Source organism: Bufo bufo, chromosome 2 (genome assembly GCF_905171765.1).
Source record: "Bufo bufo chromosome 2, aBufBuf1.1, whole genome shotgun sequence".
Lineage (NCBI taxonomy): Eukaryota > Metazoa > Chordata > Amphibia > Anura > Bufonidae > Bufo > Bufo bufo.
This window is the reverse complement of record NC_053390.1, coordinates 118,637,532-118,652,498: the sequence shown is the minus strand read 5'-3', so window position 1 is coordinate 118,652,498 and position 14,967 is coordinate 118,637,532. Positions and strand designations below refer to the sequence as shown.

Below are 14,967 nucleotides of genomic sequence, written 5' to 3'. Positions count from 1 at the left end.
CCATTGTAACTTGAGTAATCGGCTCCAAAGCCCCAAAATGTCATCCAAGGTAAGAGAAAATGAAGATTTATGAAAAATAAGCAGATAACTAAGACAGTAGTCCTTACATATAACAGTCAGGAATAGCTGCTAACTATAACTAATACAGATAGTTTCCCAGAGAAGTGGCCTTGATCGGTTGGATCTGAGATATTGGATGTCGAGTCTAGTTTCAACTTACGATGGGTCAGAAAAGACCATTAATCTTGAGACCCTTGTATCTTGAGGGATCACTGTATATAATTTCCTTTCTATAGATTTGCATCTAGTTAATGAAATCAAGAAACTTTTCACTTATTCAACTGCGTGGCAGTTTTCACGTGAGCTGTTTGACCTACTGCAACCCCCCCCTTTTTTTTTTCTTTCTTTCTTTCTTGCCAGAGGAACTTTTGTCTCCTGATCCTTGTAGAGAAAATGATATCTCCAGTCCTGGAAGGCAGAGCAGCCAAGAACCTCACACGGGTTTAAAACTGCTATTGTCTCCGTCAAGGAATTTTCTATCAAGTCCTTCTCATGATGCATGCGCTATGGAGAGCAGCATTACAGTAGATACCAGGTTTGATATATTTTTTTTTCTCCTTTTAATGCTCAATGTAATTTCAACAAACTTTGTGAAATTAACAGTACTGGTGAATATAATAAAAATGTGACATCATGATCAACACTATAAGGCGGGGAGGAGGAATTTTTCTCTGATATATGTCGTATAAGAGGGGAGCTGCTAGAGGGAGAAATAGGCATTTTTCTCAGTTCGGATATCTTAGAGTTTCTTCTTGACTTGAACTCTTGATTTATGCTGAGTACAGTGAGCATTTAACCACTTTGGATAACTACTACAATATACTAATATTTTTTCACCTTCTTGTAGAACGGTGGAAGATTCTCGCTCTGATCCCAACCTGGAGAAAAAAACCGAGACAAATGTCACTAGATCAGACTTTGGTTCAGCTGAGAATTTACCGAATCCAATAAATGACAACTTAACATTTACAGTTGAGCAGGTAAGTGGGCAGCTGGTATGGTAGTGCTATTCCAAAAGTACTATAGATTTTTATAATTTTTTTTTAATTTCTCAATATTTCATTTAATTTGTATCTTTTGCAAGATTACTAAATGTCTGAAGTAATCCTTTGGTATGAAATGTTTTGAACGTGCCCTTTCTGCTTGTACATTATAGATAAGTTACCCTGTTGCGCAGCAAGATTTTAATTCTCCAGAAGTCGAAGCATCAGGTATGTCGAATGTTTCCAGAAGTCAATCTGGTAATGTAAAGAAATAGAGATCCCTTCAACCGAATGGATTAAAGTTGAAGGCCCAGATTTACTAATGTGTCTGCTCCGAGAATCTGTCTAAAAAGTCGTGCATTTTGGAGCAACTAGGGTTTCTACACTTTTCAAGCTTGCCTGGGAAGGAGCTTTTTGGGGAATGGAGTGGGTCAAAAACTGTCGTCTTGAACCTAAATTCTGGCCTAAAATTCTGTCTGAAAGTAAGTGAACCAATAGTTGGTGTAAAGTTAGACAAAGGTTTCGGTCCCTGCACATTTATTATGCAGCCTTATCCCCTGTGATGAATCTGGTGCAGGTCTAGTCTGCCTCTAAAGTTTATGCCGTCTATGGGCCAATGTGTAGCTCCACTTATGTCGCCAACTGTGCCACCACAAGACCTAGCTTATAGGAGCAGATTCTTACAGTTGCCTACAATACAGTCCTGTCTTTGTATCCCAGCAGCACTTTGGCCTTGGGGTGGGGTGCAGTTTGAGTTGCTTAGCACAGGAAACTGATACATTATTATATGTGACGTTAAAGGCATTTTCTAGTTTTTTTTTTTTTATAAAAAAACAGCTTTTCAGAGTAAATTCAGGATCCTCGTTTCTTATCCAGTGTGAAGGTTAGGCGACAAAGGGCTGGGTTACTGCCAGAGTCCATAGCTGATTGCTGGGGTTCCTAGACAGGGAAACACTTTGATCAGCTTATTGGCGAGGGTCACTTCTAACAGGACAAAAGGAAACACTATACAGCTCATCCAAAGACCAGAAGTTGCTCAATTTCCCTTTGTATAGTGAAAGGCATCTTGGATTATCCCTCAGACTCCAGGTACTAGATAATCTCTGTATAAAAAAAAAACGTGAACCAATCCAGCGCCACTGTAGTTTAAAACTTAACTTTTACTGGAAAAATATCATTAAAATTGGATAGCGTCCTCTCGCTTACCTGTTTTGTGCACATAACGCTTAATCATAGCTTGAGCTATTAAGCGCTATACTCGACAAAGAGAAGGGAGGTTATGAGTTTATTGATATTTTTCATGTTGGAGTTAAGTTTTAAAGTACAGTGGCGCTGGATTGGTTCATAATTTGTACAGACCCTTTTTGTGTTGTCCGGAAATGTGATTGAGTGCAGTGTTGTCAGTTAAAGGGGTTTTACAGGACTTTGATTTTAATGACATATACTTAGGATAGATTATAAATCTCAATTGGTGGGGGTTCTGCTCCTGCACCCCCACAGTCACCTGACTTCATAGTTTACCAGCCAGAGTGTTGTATATTTGGTAGTGGCTGTGCCTGGTATTGCGCATCCGTCCCATGGAGGATAGAGCATTTTATAAAAGTCCAAAAAACCCTTTTAACTTATAGAGAACCCAAATTTGAGAAATTAAATCTAAAATTTTAGAGTGAAAAGAACTTAATAAGAAGCTAATATTAGTTAGTTAGGAGTCATATCGCATACGGTATATCCATTGTAGGGTCATCTGGAGGTTAAAGATTATGCCTGCACCACAGCCAGTGGATATGTGGGCTGGGAAAAATAACGTCTTGCCGTCTTGGACAGTCTTGGAGAGTCTTCTGGAAATAGAAGTGCTCAGTGCATATCACTATTTACTTTTATGGCAATTAAACATGCAGCAATAGAAGTGACTGGATAGAGATACCTGTGGCCAGGTCTTCGTTTATGCTCTGCCGGGATGTGGCAACTAGTAGAATTGGAAATGCTATATATGTCCAAGTTTGGAAAGACCCCCTTAAGACCAAGTTCCTAGTTGTTGTTTTTTTGTTTTTTTTTACCTTGACCAGTATTCATCACACATTTTTACAGCTGGATCATACTATGATTATATAGTACACTAGTGCCTGGGCTCCTATTAGGTTTGCTTGTTTTTGCAGATGGCCTACTAGAAGGACATGACACTGGAGAGGAAGCCACATTTATTTTGACACTAGTGGAAATTCCCATTAATGATGACTATGCCTATTCATGTGATTCAAGCATGGCAGAAAGTCTTCCTGCTCCTGTGTTGATCAGTTCGGGCTCCTCTCAAGTTCTGACACCGGATCTGAATCCCAGGTGAGATGTTGGCGATATGTAGCTGGGCTAGACGTTAAGCCCTCTCCTCTTCAGATTGATGCAGCATTGTTTGTTATCTCCTTTTATATAGTTTGGAGACTGTACACGGCTCATCTGAGACAATCAGCCAGGAAGACAAAGATCTCCTGTTCAGAGAGTCTTCTGGACATAGAAGTGCTCAGTGCATGGACGGAGAAGACCACCCTCCTCTGCAAGAGAAACCGCTTAACTCTGAGGTGACGGATTATTTTGTCTGGTGTTGGAGGAGCAGAGCCGACCTCATCATCTTCTTTTGTGGCATTTTAAAGGAATTTTATCATTGAGCTGTGACTGTTGTATGACGAAATTATTCAGCTCAGAATGTACAACCTAAAAATGACTTTGTGTTAAAGGGAATGTGTCATCAGAAAATGACCAGTTGTTTAATCAAGTTTTTGTTAAACATATTTTAAAGCATGCCATTTTTTGGTCTGTACAGATCACTTTTCAGCAGTCATCTTATTATTCTGACAGGAAAGATTACAATGAGTTGTCACCTCTGTATAAGTTGCACAGGATCCACCACTGACAATAGGTGATATCACAGCGTATATACTCCCCCTGACCTCTGCACAGGTCACAGCGCATGCCTAGAAAACTCTCCTATAGAAATTAATGAAGTCCCTTCCTGACCATTGTGTCTATGGCCCATGTAGCTGCTAGAAAGCCTATCATAAAATGCTGTTAACAGCTCAGGCAAGATGGCTGCCCCCATAATCACGTTCAAGAAACGGAACAGAAAAAAATCTACAGTCAGATTAGATCATCTAAAAACAGATTAGAAAAACAGGAAATGTAATGCTATCTGGTTTTAACTGGCAGAAAAATTGCTGACACGTTCCCTTTAGGGCTCATTCAGACAACCGTGTCAATGGGTCTGCATCCGTTCCACAATTTTGCGGAACGGGTGCGGACTTTTTCATTTCAACGGGGCTGCAAAAGACGCGAACAGCACACAGTGTGCTGTCCGCATCCGTAGTTCCCGTCCGCGGCCCCGCAAGAAAGATAGAGCAAGTCCTATTCTTGTCCACAGTCGCAGACAAGAATAGTCCTGAATGAGCCCTTAAATGGTTTGGAGCAGAAAAAAGGGGAAAAAGGAAGAGGTTAATCAAGTCTCTGGGGATAAGCAATCCCTTGAAAGATGAAAAACCGTAAGGTCAACAGTAGTGGAAAAAAGGTAAAGAGGGGGAGAGAGGGGAAAAAGATGGTGAAGAAGTAGGTGGTGAGAGGAGAAATACGGAGGGAAGGGTGTTGGTAATACCAGACACCTAATGATAACAGTTATGCAAATATAGACAGATAATCGTGATGAAATGGTGATTCACCAGGCGTGTTTTATCTGACTACAAAAAAAGTAGGTACAGAAAGAGCGCCACTACCTGTAATTCTCAGGATGAAGGAGAAAATACTCACATATGTTGTATGTGAACGTGGTAGGAAAAAAAATTATGTGCTTATCCTGCAGACAACCCCCCAGCGAAGTGAGTGCACATTGATATATACCTCTATTGAGGGTTTTTATTCATCCGAATTTTATGTACGTTTTTATTTGTTTGTCATTCTATTGTATCTATGGTGATTGGGGATATCCCCTCTACCTGGTTTCCTCCTAATACTTATTTAGTAATTCAGCCTCATCCACTGAATAATAGGCACTGCTTCTTTCACGCTTTGAATGATAATACTCTAAAAAGTTTGAAACCTCCTTTAATTTTTTCTACCACGTTTAAAGAGGACCTTTCACCGATTCTTACCCTATGAACTAACTATACAGATATGTAGAGCGGCGCCCGGGGATCTCACTGCATTTACTATTATCCCCGGGCGCCGCTCCGTTCTCCCGTTATGCCCTCCGGTATCTCCGCTCACTAAGTTATAGTAGGTGGAGATACCAGTCCCTAAGTTATGGTAGGCGGAGTCTGCCCTAGCGCTGGCCAATCGCAGCGCAGAGCTCACAGCCTGGGAGGTTATTTTCTCCCAGGCTGTGAGCTCTGCAATGCGATTGGCCAGCGCTAGGGCAGACTCCGCCTACCATAACTTAGGGAACGGAGATACCGGAGGGCATAGCAGGAGAACGGAGCGGCGCCCGGGGATAATAGTAAGTGCAGAGAGATCCCCGGGCGCCGCTCTACATGTCTGTATACTTAGTTCATAGGGTAAGAATCGGTGAAAGGTCCTCTTTAATACAACATAACTGAGTATTTTCTCCTTCACCCTTAAATGGTTGACATTTACTTTAAAGGGGTTATCCCATGACTAATGTAAAAAAATTAAATCAGACATCGTTTAGTACATGACAATCTCTTTGTAACAAAGCTAGAACCAGCCCTGTACCTCACATAGGTTCAGACATCTCCCCATTCATTGCTCTGCTAGATTTATATCAAGCTGACAGCTCAAGGGGAGTGTCTGTTCTGCTGTAGCTAAGGGGGCGTGTCCATGCTCTACCTATCACAGCTTAGGAGGAAGTTGGAAGGAAGAAACTGAGCATGTGCGGCCTTCTCAGTGAGCAGGACAAAGAAATAAGGAAAAAAACAAACAGCAGGTGGCGCTATACAGATGCATTTTATTGAATAACTCAGCATCTATACTAAATTTTTAATTACATGCAATTACAAAAGAATTCAGATTCAGGTGCTGGTTTGAAAACTGTAGAATATTTTTCTGTGGGGAAAGTTTGTCAGAAATTTTTCTATTTTCTTTCTTTACTTTAGTCAGTGTATGACAGTACTACTTACTGCTAATAGGGCCTGTGAAATTTAACATGGTGTCTTATCTTATAAAAAAGATGGGCAGACATAAATACATATATATGGGGGAGATTTATCGATGCTATGGCTTAGTTGCTCATAGCAACCACCTTTCATTTATCCAAAGGAGCTGAAAGGTGGTATTTGATTGGTTGCTATGGGCAACTAAGCCAGTTTTCCTTTACAACAGTTTTGATAAATCTCCCCCATAGTTTTGTGGGAGAAGATTTAGTATAACTTGTATTTTATTGATTAAAATCTTTGCTTATTTGATGCTAAGCAGTCCAGTGAGGAGTGGTCCCATCAGTGATTGACAACTGCACACACAAAGGCTGTCCGTTTCTAAATAGGAATGCCCACTGGATTCCAAAGCACAGAGGAGGAATTTAAAGAGGCTCTGTCATCAGGATCAACCCTATAAAATCAGGCATACTGGCTGGTAGGGCTCATCGTGCTGATTAAAACAATATCTTTCTTTTGTCTGTATGCTAAACAGCCGCAGAGATGTGTGTTTTTATTCATATGCAAATGAGAATTTCGAGCATCAGGAGGCGGGGCGCGTGCAGAGCACAGGGGGTGTTACATAGCAGTGCTTAAAGGATTCAGCCCCGCCTCCTGGTGCTCAAATGTATTTCGTACAGACAAAAGAAAGGTATTTGGGCCCCTTTGCACACCTAGGCTGCAAAAAAGTGTCACACATGTGGTATCGCCGTACTCAGAAGAAGTAGGGCAATGTGTTTTGGGGTGTATTTTTACATATACCCATACTATGTGTGAGAAATATCTCTGTAAATGACAACGTTTTACATTTTTTTTATACAAAGTTGTCAGTTTACAGAGATATTTCTCTCACCCAGTATGGGTATATGTAAAAAATACACCCCAAAACACATTGCCCTACTTCTTCTGAGTACGGCGATACCACATGTGTGACACTTTTTTGCAGCCTAGGTGCGCAAAGGGGCCGAAAGTCCAACGGAGTACCTTTAGGCTTTACCGGGTTGCTCACAATTTAGCCCCGCCCAAAATGCCAGAACAGTAAACACACCCCACAAATGACCCCATTTTGAAAGTAGACACCCCAAGGTATTCACTGAGGGGCATAGTGAGTCCATGGGAGATTTTTTTTTTTTTTGCCAGAAGTTAGCAGAAATGGAAACTTTATTTATTTTTTCCTCAAAGTGTCATTTTCCGCTAACTTGTAAAAAAAAATTAAATCATACATGAACTCACCATGCCCCTCCGCGAATACTTTGGGGTGTCTTCTTTCTAAAATGGGGTTATTTGGGGGGTATTTATACTATCCTGGCATTCTAGCACCTCAAGAAACATGACGTGTGCTCAGAAAGTCAGAGCTGCTTCAAAATGCGGAAATTCACATTTTTGTACCATAGTTTGTAAACGCTAACTTTTGCGCAAACCAATAAATATACACTTATTGGATTTTTTTTTAATCAAAGACATGTAGCACAATAAATTCTGACACAAACTTGTATAGAAATGTAATTATATTTGAACAATTTTACCAGAAAAAGTTAAAAATACACTTTTTTTTGAGAAAATTGCGGTCTATTTTGATTAATATCAGAAAAACTAAAAATGTCAGCAGCAATCAAATATCACCAAAAGAAAGCTGTATTTGTGAGAAGAAAAGGAGGTAAAATTCATTTGGGTGCAAAGTTGCATGACCGAGCAATAAACCGTTAAACTTGTGAAGTGCCGATTTGTAAAAAAGGGCCTGGTCACTAGGGGGGTATAAACCTGTGGTCCTTAAGTGGTTAAATAATTAAAATACTAATTGTACAGAATCTTTTCCCATAAAACTATATATCGGTCTGCTCAGCTCCTCCTGCTCTATAACAGCTGCCTGCACTGCAGACACCATGTTCAGTGTAACAGATTCCCTTTTTAAGACCTGTTGTTTGAAGCTCAAACGTTTTTATTTTTGGTTTGACGTCTAAGACTTGTTTTATATTTCTTTTGTAGCAAGTCGTTGATCTGGAAATCAAAGCTACAGGTGAATATTCATTTTGTGTATCTTTCCTGTGCATTTCTAACACTTGATCACTCTTAACACTTTGTTAACCATTACATCTGTCTAGAGCAGGGCTGGCCAACCTGCGGCTCTCCAGCTGTTGTAAAACTACAACTCCCACCATTGCCTGCTGTAGGCTGATAGCTGTAGGCAGACGGGGCATGCTGGGAGTTGTAGTTTTGCAACAGCTGGAGAGCCGCAGGTTGGCCAGCCCTGGTCTAGAGATTATCACTATTATTGCAGCATGTAATGGGTATTGCTAGAGAAGCGGTGTGTATATTTCACGCCATAGATTGGCTATGGACAGGATAGGGAAAGTATAAAATGTAAACTTTATTGATTGTGGTGTGTTTGGTACAACTTATTTGGCTCCATAATCTGGACTCTGGTAGATGTCTGGGTCTTGGCATCGATAAATGACCTAATTGGGCACAGAGAGGTGATTAAATGAGCAAAAAAAAAAAAAAAGTATAGTCTCTGATGGGGAAGGAGGTAACACGCACGGAAGTCCATGTTACCCTCCCCTTGGGAACATATACAGTTACACAGGGAGAGAATAAATTTATTGAATAAACTACAAGTTACACATCTTTTCCCATAAAATTAAATTTCTGCTTATTCTGATCTTTCAAGTCAAGGAGGCTGTCCTATCAGTGATTGACAGCTCTCTGTGAACACATTAATAATAATTAATATTAATAATCTCTTCTGAGGGTGTCCATTTCATTGCACTAGGACAGTGATGGGAAACCTTTTAGAGACCAAGTCCCCAAACTTTAACCCAAAACCCAGTTATTTATCTCAAAGTACCAACATGGCAATTTAACCTGAATACTACATTCCAATAATATAGTGTATCTTCCATGTACTTTATCATGTAGCTATAATAGCCTGCCTACATTCAGTGCACTGTCTGTGCTGTTCATAGTGCGCCCTGTGCTGATGAATGGCAGGAAAAGTCTAAAACATGTTGGTACACCATAGACTTTTTCCAGGGTCTAGGTGCCCACAGAGAGGGCTCTGAGTGCCGCCTCTGACACCCATGCCATAGGTTTGCCACCACTGCACTAGGACAACAACCAACAAAAATAAGATGTATAGATATTATATGATGAGTGAGGATCCTGAAAATATTCTACTAGAAACAGGGGCGTATATAGAAATCATGGGGCCCCACTAACTCCGCCCACTACCCACCACTGGCCCATCCCACCACCTGCCCTGGCTCCTCCCCTGCCATACCCCCAGCAGTTGCAGCCGTGTAGGCATTAGGAGCGACACAGGTGCCGGGGAGCGGGGTATGTATTAGGGTACTTTCACACTTGCGTTCCCTATTCCCAGCAGTTCCTTAGTAGTCAAGCGCGGGGAAAAGAGCACCAAACAAACAATAATGGATGCTGCGCGCTGCTGATATTGAGCTTACAGTGATGCGTAGCCTCTGGCACTATGATGGTCGTCTCGCTGTAAGCTCAATATCAGCAGCGCGCAGCATCCATTATTGTTTGTTTGGTGTTCTTTTCCGCGCGCTTGACTACTAAGGAACTGCTGGCTTATGTCCAGCAGAGACACGCATCGATCAGAATGCGAGTTAGGGAATCGGTATATCTGTAGCCAGCCTCAAAGGAGGGTATAGGGATTGTTAAGCAGGTGGCACCTCTTTGTATAGCACACCTCAAAGCCGGGACCCCCGTGAGCCATACGTTAGGCTCAGGGGATTACTGAATGCTATATCTCAATAAGGCGCACCTGACATCCGCACCCTCCAACAAATGGGGGACAGTGTCTCAATATATATCACTGAGCTATAGCGCTATAACTGTATGCTGCACAGTAGCCATAGCTGGGTGAAAGTCACCATCTAGATATATTCACTTTTGGCAGCTAGCCACATTTTAATTAGTATAAGTTAAAAATAATGAAAAAAACTCACCTCATCCACTTGATCGCGCAGCCGGCATCTTCTATTTTCATTCAGCAGGACCTGCGGTGACGTCACTGTGCTCACCACGTGGTGAGCGCTATGACATCATCGCAGGTCCTTTTGCAGGGCCTGCAGAAAGAAGAGGATGCCGGCTGCGCGATCAAGGGGATGAGTTGAGTTTTTTAAATTATTTTTAACCCCTCAGGGGAGGGAGGATGAAGGGGCCCGCACACCTACCTGAACAGAGGGAAAGACAAGTGGGCCGCCTCAATGCCCAATATGACTATAATACAGATGTAGGGGGTGGGGCCTTCCATGCGCTCCCCCCCCCCATCCGTGCCACGGGCCCCATAGCAGATGTGTGGTCTGCCTATATGGGCGGTACGCCACTGACTAGAAACAAACATCCTATCTGAACCAAGCCTATGCTAGTTCACTAAATGTCATGTTCTAATAGTCGATTTAAAAAACACTCCTGCTGTGCCTTTGTCAGAATCTGACATCACATCCATGTATGTTTTCCAGCTTGTGAAGTGGATGGGGATGGAAAACCTGCACCTGATCTTTCAGTTCCTGAGCCCAAGCCTGAAGAACCAGCTGAAGCTACTCAAATCAGTGCTACTCCTGTAATAGAGAGACCCCCTAACTGGCCAGTACCAAAACCCAGTGCTACTGTGCCTGTGGAGATGCCTGGAACGTCGTTCGATTCATTAAACAGAAATTTGCCTTTGGTTTATACAAACTCAGTGACAACTTCTAAAACGACATTAAAAAGGTTTGTTGTCCACCGCCCCCACTACTGTCCTAAGGGTCTATAGTGCAGGGTACCTCTACTCTGCCACATTGAGGAGACCAGAACCAACCATGTTACATGTATTGCCTTGTTGTCCTCTAACCTTACAGACAGACATATACAGGAGTACTGAGCTTTACTAATCCATTCCTTTACAAAGCCATAGATGGCACAGGCGGAGAGTAGTCCCTGCAAAGTAGCTTGCAGTTACTATGCAGAGATGGCATCGGGCTCGTGCAACCGGTGGTGGGGTCGGATTAACTGTGACATGGTTATTACACGCCTTAGATTCATTTGCCACGAGATTGTGGCACCTGTGGGTGTTAATGAAGAGGGGGCTGCCTTTGCTACCCTATCACTGCCCCCCCTTACCTAGTGAATTGCTATGGAAAGCGGGACCTTAGGAAATTCACTTGCAGCTGCCATTGTAAATCTATATTAGACCCACCTCAGTAACTCTTTCTTGTTTTCTCAGACCTGGGAAAAAACCATTGGGATTTTTACCTTTGGTTTGCAAAGAAAAGCAGGCTAAGAAAGCCAACGTAGAAAACAAAAAAAAGAAATATCTACCAACGCCAAAATGTAGAAAGAAGTCCCCTACAGTTCACAGTCCACAGAAAGGAAGTCCAGATGTAAACGTAGAAAATGACAGTGAAGTGCCTTCATCATCATCATCATTATCTGCAGAAATGGAAAGTGCTGCTTCTCAGAATGCCCTCCCCTCCATATCTCAAGTAAGTTTAAAGAAGTCAACATTTTCCTATGTGGTGTCCATCTACTGAGATTTCCTGCTCGTATCATTGGGGGACATAGAAGACCATGGGTATAGCTGCTGCCACTAGGAGGCAACACGAAGCAAAAAATAAAAGTGTTGGCTCTCAGTTATAGCTCTCAGCTATACCCCTCCTGCAGACAATGAGCTAATCAGTTTTGGCTTAGTGTCCATAGGAGGCAGACCTCCCTGCTTTGCAGGTCTGCTGATTTTTTTATTTTCTCTTTTTCATTCCTTTAGCTGGGCTGCTGGCAGTCCCAAGCTGCCTGCGTTCCCACCCAAGAGACGGGAGTCCAGGGGGTCCCCAAGCCCACTGCTCATTTCCGGTCTCCAGAAGGCAAGGTGGACCAGAGGTTCCTAAAGCCTCTGTATCCCGCCAGCTTTCGGGTAACCAGGACTGGCCTCTGCTAAGTCCCCTCTGTTACTGGTGTAGCTACCCTTACCAAGGGGTAACACACCGAAGCTGGTGACCCGGCTGGAGCCAGGGGGGCAGAAAACGCCAGACGGGTGAGTATTCTCTCAGTCCCCAGGCTCCATTCCTCCTCCCTCCCCCTTCTCAGGTTTTCCCATGTGAATATCCCCCATGGAGGCCTGCTTACCTTTCCCTGAGGCCTCAGTTTCGGCAGGTGTCCCTCCCCCGGGGGGGCTGGGGGGTATGAGGGGAGACTTCATGTCAGGCCAGGCTTATTCCCAGCGTTCCGGTCCATGTCTTCTGCCGGAGCCGCTGGTAATCGAGGCCCTGGCTTGCACTGGATACTGTACAGCCAGTAGCATTACCCTCCTTCCATAGGCGGAGTAATTGCCCTGGCACTGGATACCGTACAGCCCATTGCATTATCCTCCTTCCATAGGCAGCGTAATAGCACTACCTCTGGATACTGTACAGCCTGTGCCATTACCCTCCTTCCATAGGAGGAGTAATTGCACCCCTAATGGGTTCTGTACGGCCTGTAGCATTGCTCTCCTTCCTTAGGCGGAGTAATTGCACTTTCACTGGGTTCTGTACAGCCCGTAGCATTATCCTCTTTCCATGGGCAGAGTAATCCTCCATCGGCGAAATGTTTACATCCCGTTCGTTCCTATACGTCTGGTAGCATTGCCCTCTTTCCATTGGCGGAATATTTATACCACCACTGGATACCATACCTACGGTAGCATTACCCTCCTTCCAGAGGCGGCTTCATTGCTCTACCATTGGATGCTTCAGGTAGTATTACACTCCCTCCGTAGTGGGAGTATTTGCACTTACTCTGGGTACTGTGCATTCTGTAGCTTTACCCTCCTTCTATAGAGTAATTGCACTACCACTGGATCCTGTATGGACTGTCATTACCCCAGTGGCGTGCCCAGGGTGTTTGGCACCCGGGGCGGGTCATCTCTCTGGCCCCCCCCCCCCCCCTATACTTGACCACATACCTCTTACATCCAGGGACATCTCCTGTCATGTAGACCCTCTCTTTCCTCTTCTCCTCCGTTAGACCGTCATGAGAGAAAATTCTTTCAGCCGCATCTCGTCTCTATAGAGTTTGTAACACAGACACGTTAGATTTCTCAATTTTTCCATCAACCCCCCCCCCCCCCCCCCCCCCCCTCCTTATCCTGGTGTCCCCACAGTGTCATCCTGCTGCCACTTCCAATACTGTGCCCGTTGTGCCCCTCAATGCCCCAGGTAATATACTGCTGAAAAAATAGCGACCCCAATAGACATAATTGGGGTCATTTATCAAACTTGTGTAAAGTATAACTGGATTTCCAAAAGAGCTGTCAAAAATGAAAGGTGCAATCTGATTGGCTGCTATGGGCAACTAAGCCAGTTCTAGTTTACACCAGTTTGATGAATTACCCCAAATGTCCCTATAGTGTCCACAGCAGCTATAATGTCCCCTAGAGTGCCCCCAGTAATAATAATACCCTATATTGTGCTCCAGGTAATAATCCATGTATAGTGTCCCCAGAAATAATAGAATGGCCCCTACAGTGCCTACCCAATAGAAAGGCCCCCACGCTGCCCCCCACACAGTAGTGTCCCCCACGCTGCCCACCACACAGTAGTGTCCCTCACGCTGCCCATATAGTAATTTTCCCCCCACATAGTAATCCCTCCCATAATAATTTGCCCCTCACTGTGCCACACAGTATCCCATCATATTCACCCCCCATCCTCCTGTGTGCACCCCCCTCAGGTCCCCCACATAAAATAAAAAAATTTGCCCCCACACAGTATCCCACCATATTCCCCCCCCCCCACATGTCCTGTGTGCACCCCTGCCCCCCTCATGCCCCCCAAAGTTAGCACATAAAAGAAAAAAACCCTAAAAGCTAAATACTTACCTGCATTTGCTCGCAGAGTCCCGGCACTGTGCTGCTGAGTCCCGTCACAGGCGCGCGATGACGTCCTGAAGCCTATGGCGGTGATCGGCGGCGGGGCAGGGAACTATGCGCTCCGCTCCCTGCCCCGCTGCAGTATGTGTGGAATCATCTGTATTGATGGAAGCGCTCATTGCTTCTGGGACTGCTGGCACCCCCCGGGCACGCCACTGCATTACCCTCCTTCCTAAGTAATTGCACTTCCACCGGCTACCATACGTCCTGTCGCATTAACCCCTCCGCAGGCGGAGTAATTACTCTCATACTGGATATCATCTGTCCTGTCGGCTTTCCCCCTTCTATTGGGGGATTAGTTGCACCACAATTGCGTGTAAAGATCTATTGACGGAGTAGTTGGACAACCAGTAGTGCTTGCATTACCAGTGAACCCTGTACATCTTTTCAGTTCCCCGCTTTCTGTCAGCGGAGTAATTCCACTACCACTGGAAACTGTTACTCCTATTGCATTATCCGTCTTTCTTGGGTAGAGTAATTGCTTCAACATTGTCTACCGCGACTACTCATTTGTTCCTTGTTGCATGCCACCCCGTTCCATGGGTGGCCTATTGGCTAGACACGGTACCTACAATCGCCTTATCCCCCGTCATAGGTGGTATTTTGGCACTACTGCTGGATACTTTGACTACTTCACACTACCCCCTGCCTCAGGTAGTTTTAGTTTGGATTGGTGTCTGGCGCCTACGTGGCAGCCTCTGTCTTTCAGGTCAGCCTGTAGCTTTAACAGGCCGTTGGTATTCCTCATACCTTTGTAAAATATGAGGAAAAGAACTGGATCGCACATCCTCATTACTATGCTTTTATCTAACTGCTTCTCAGCATAATTAACATCGCTTCTCAGCGCAATTTATCGTATATACCTACCCCTATGCTGCATGCTGTACATGAGGCA

At 44.0% G+C, this 14,967-nt stretch overlaps 1 protein-coding gene across 4 annotated transcripts in view; it reads left to right on the top strand.

Annotated features, from left to right (window-relative positions):
* BDP1 (B double prime 1, subunit of RNA polymerase III transcription initiation factor IIIB) overlaps positions 1-14,967 on the top strand; it is a 145,335-nt gene that overhangs the window by 124,101 nt on the left and 6,267 nt on the right. For all 4 annotated transcript variants that reach the window (XM_040421475.1, XM_040421477.1, XM_040421476.1 and 1 more), the window contains 8 exons: positions 421-595; positions 908-1,040; positions 1,217-1,271; positions 3,200-3,380; positions 3,472-3,616; positions 8,156-8,186; positions 10,651-10,900; positions 11,394-11,652. In XM_040421475.1, the coding sequence (XP_040277409.1) occupies positions 421-595; positions 908-1,040; positions 1,217-1,271; positions 3,200-3,380; positions 3,472-3,616; positions 8,156-8,186; positions 10,651-10,900; positions 11,394-11,652 (1,229 nt within the window). The remainder of the gene's footprint in view (positions 1-420; positions 596-907; positions 1,041-1,216; positions 1,272-3,199; positions 3,381-3,471; positions 3,617-8,155; positions 8,187-10,650; positions 10,901-11,393; positions 11,653-14,967) is intronic.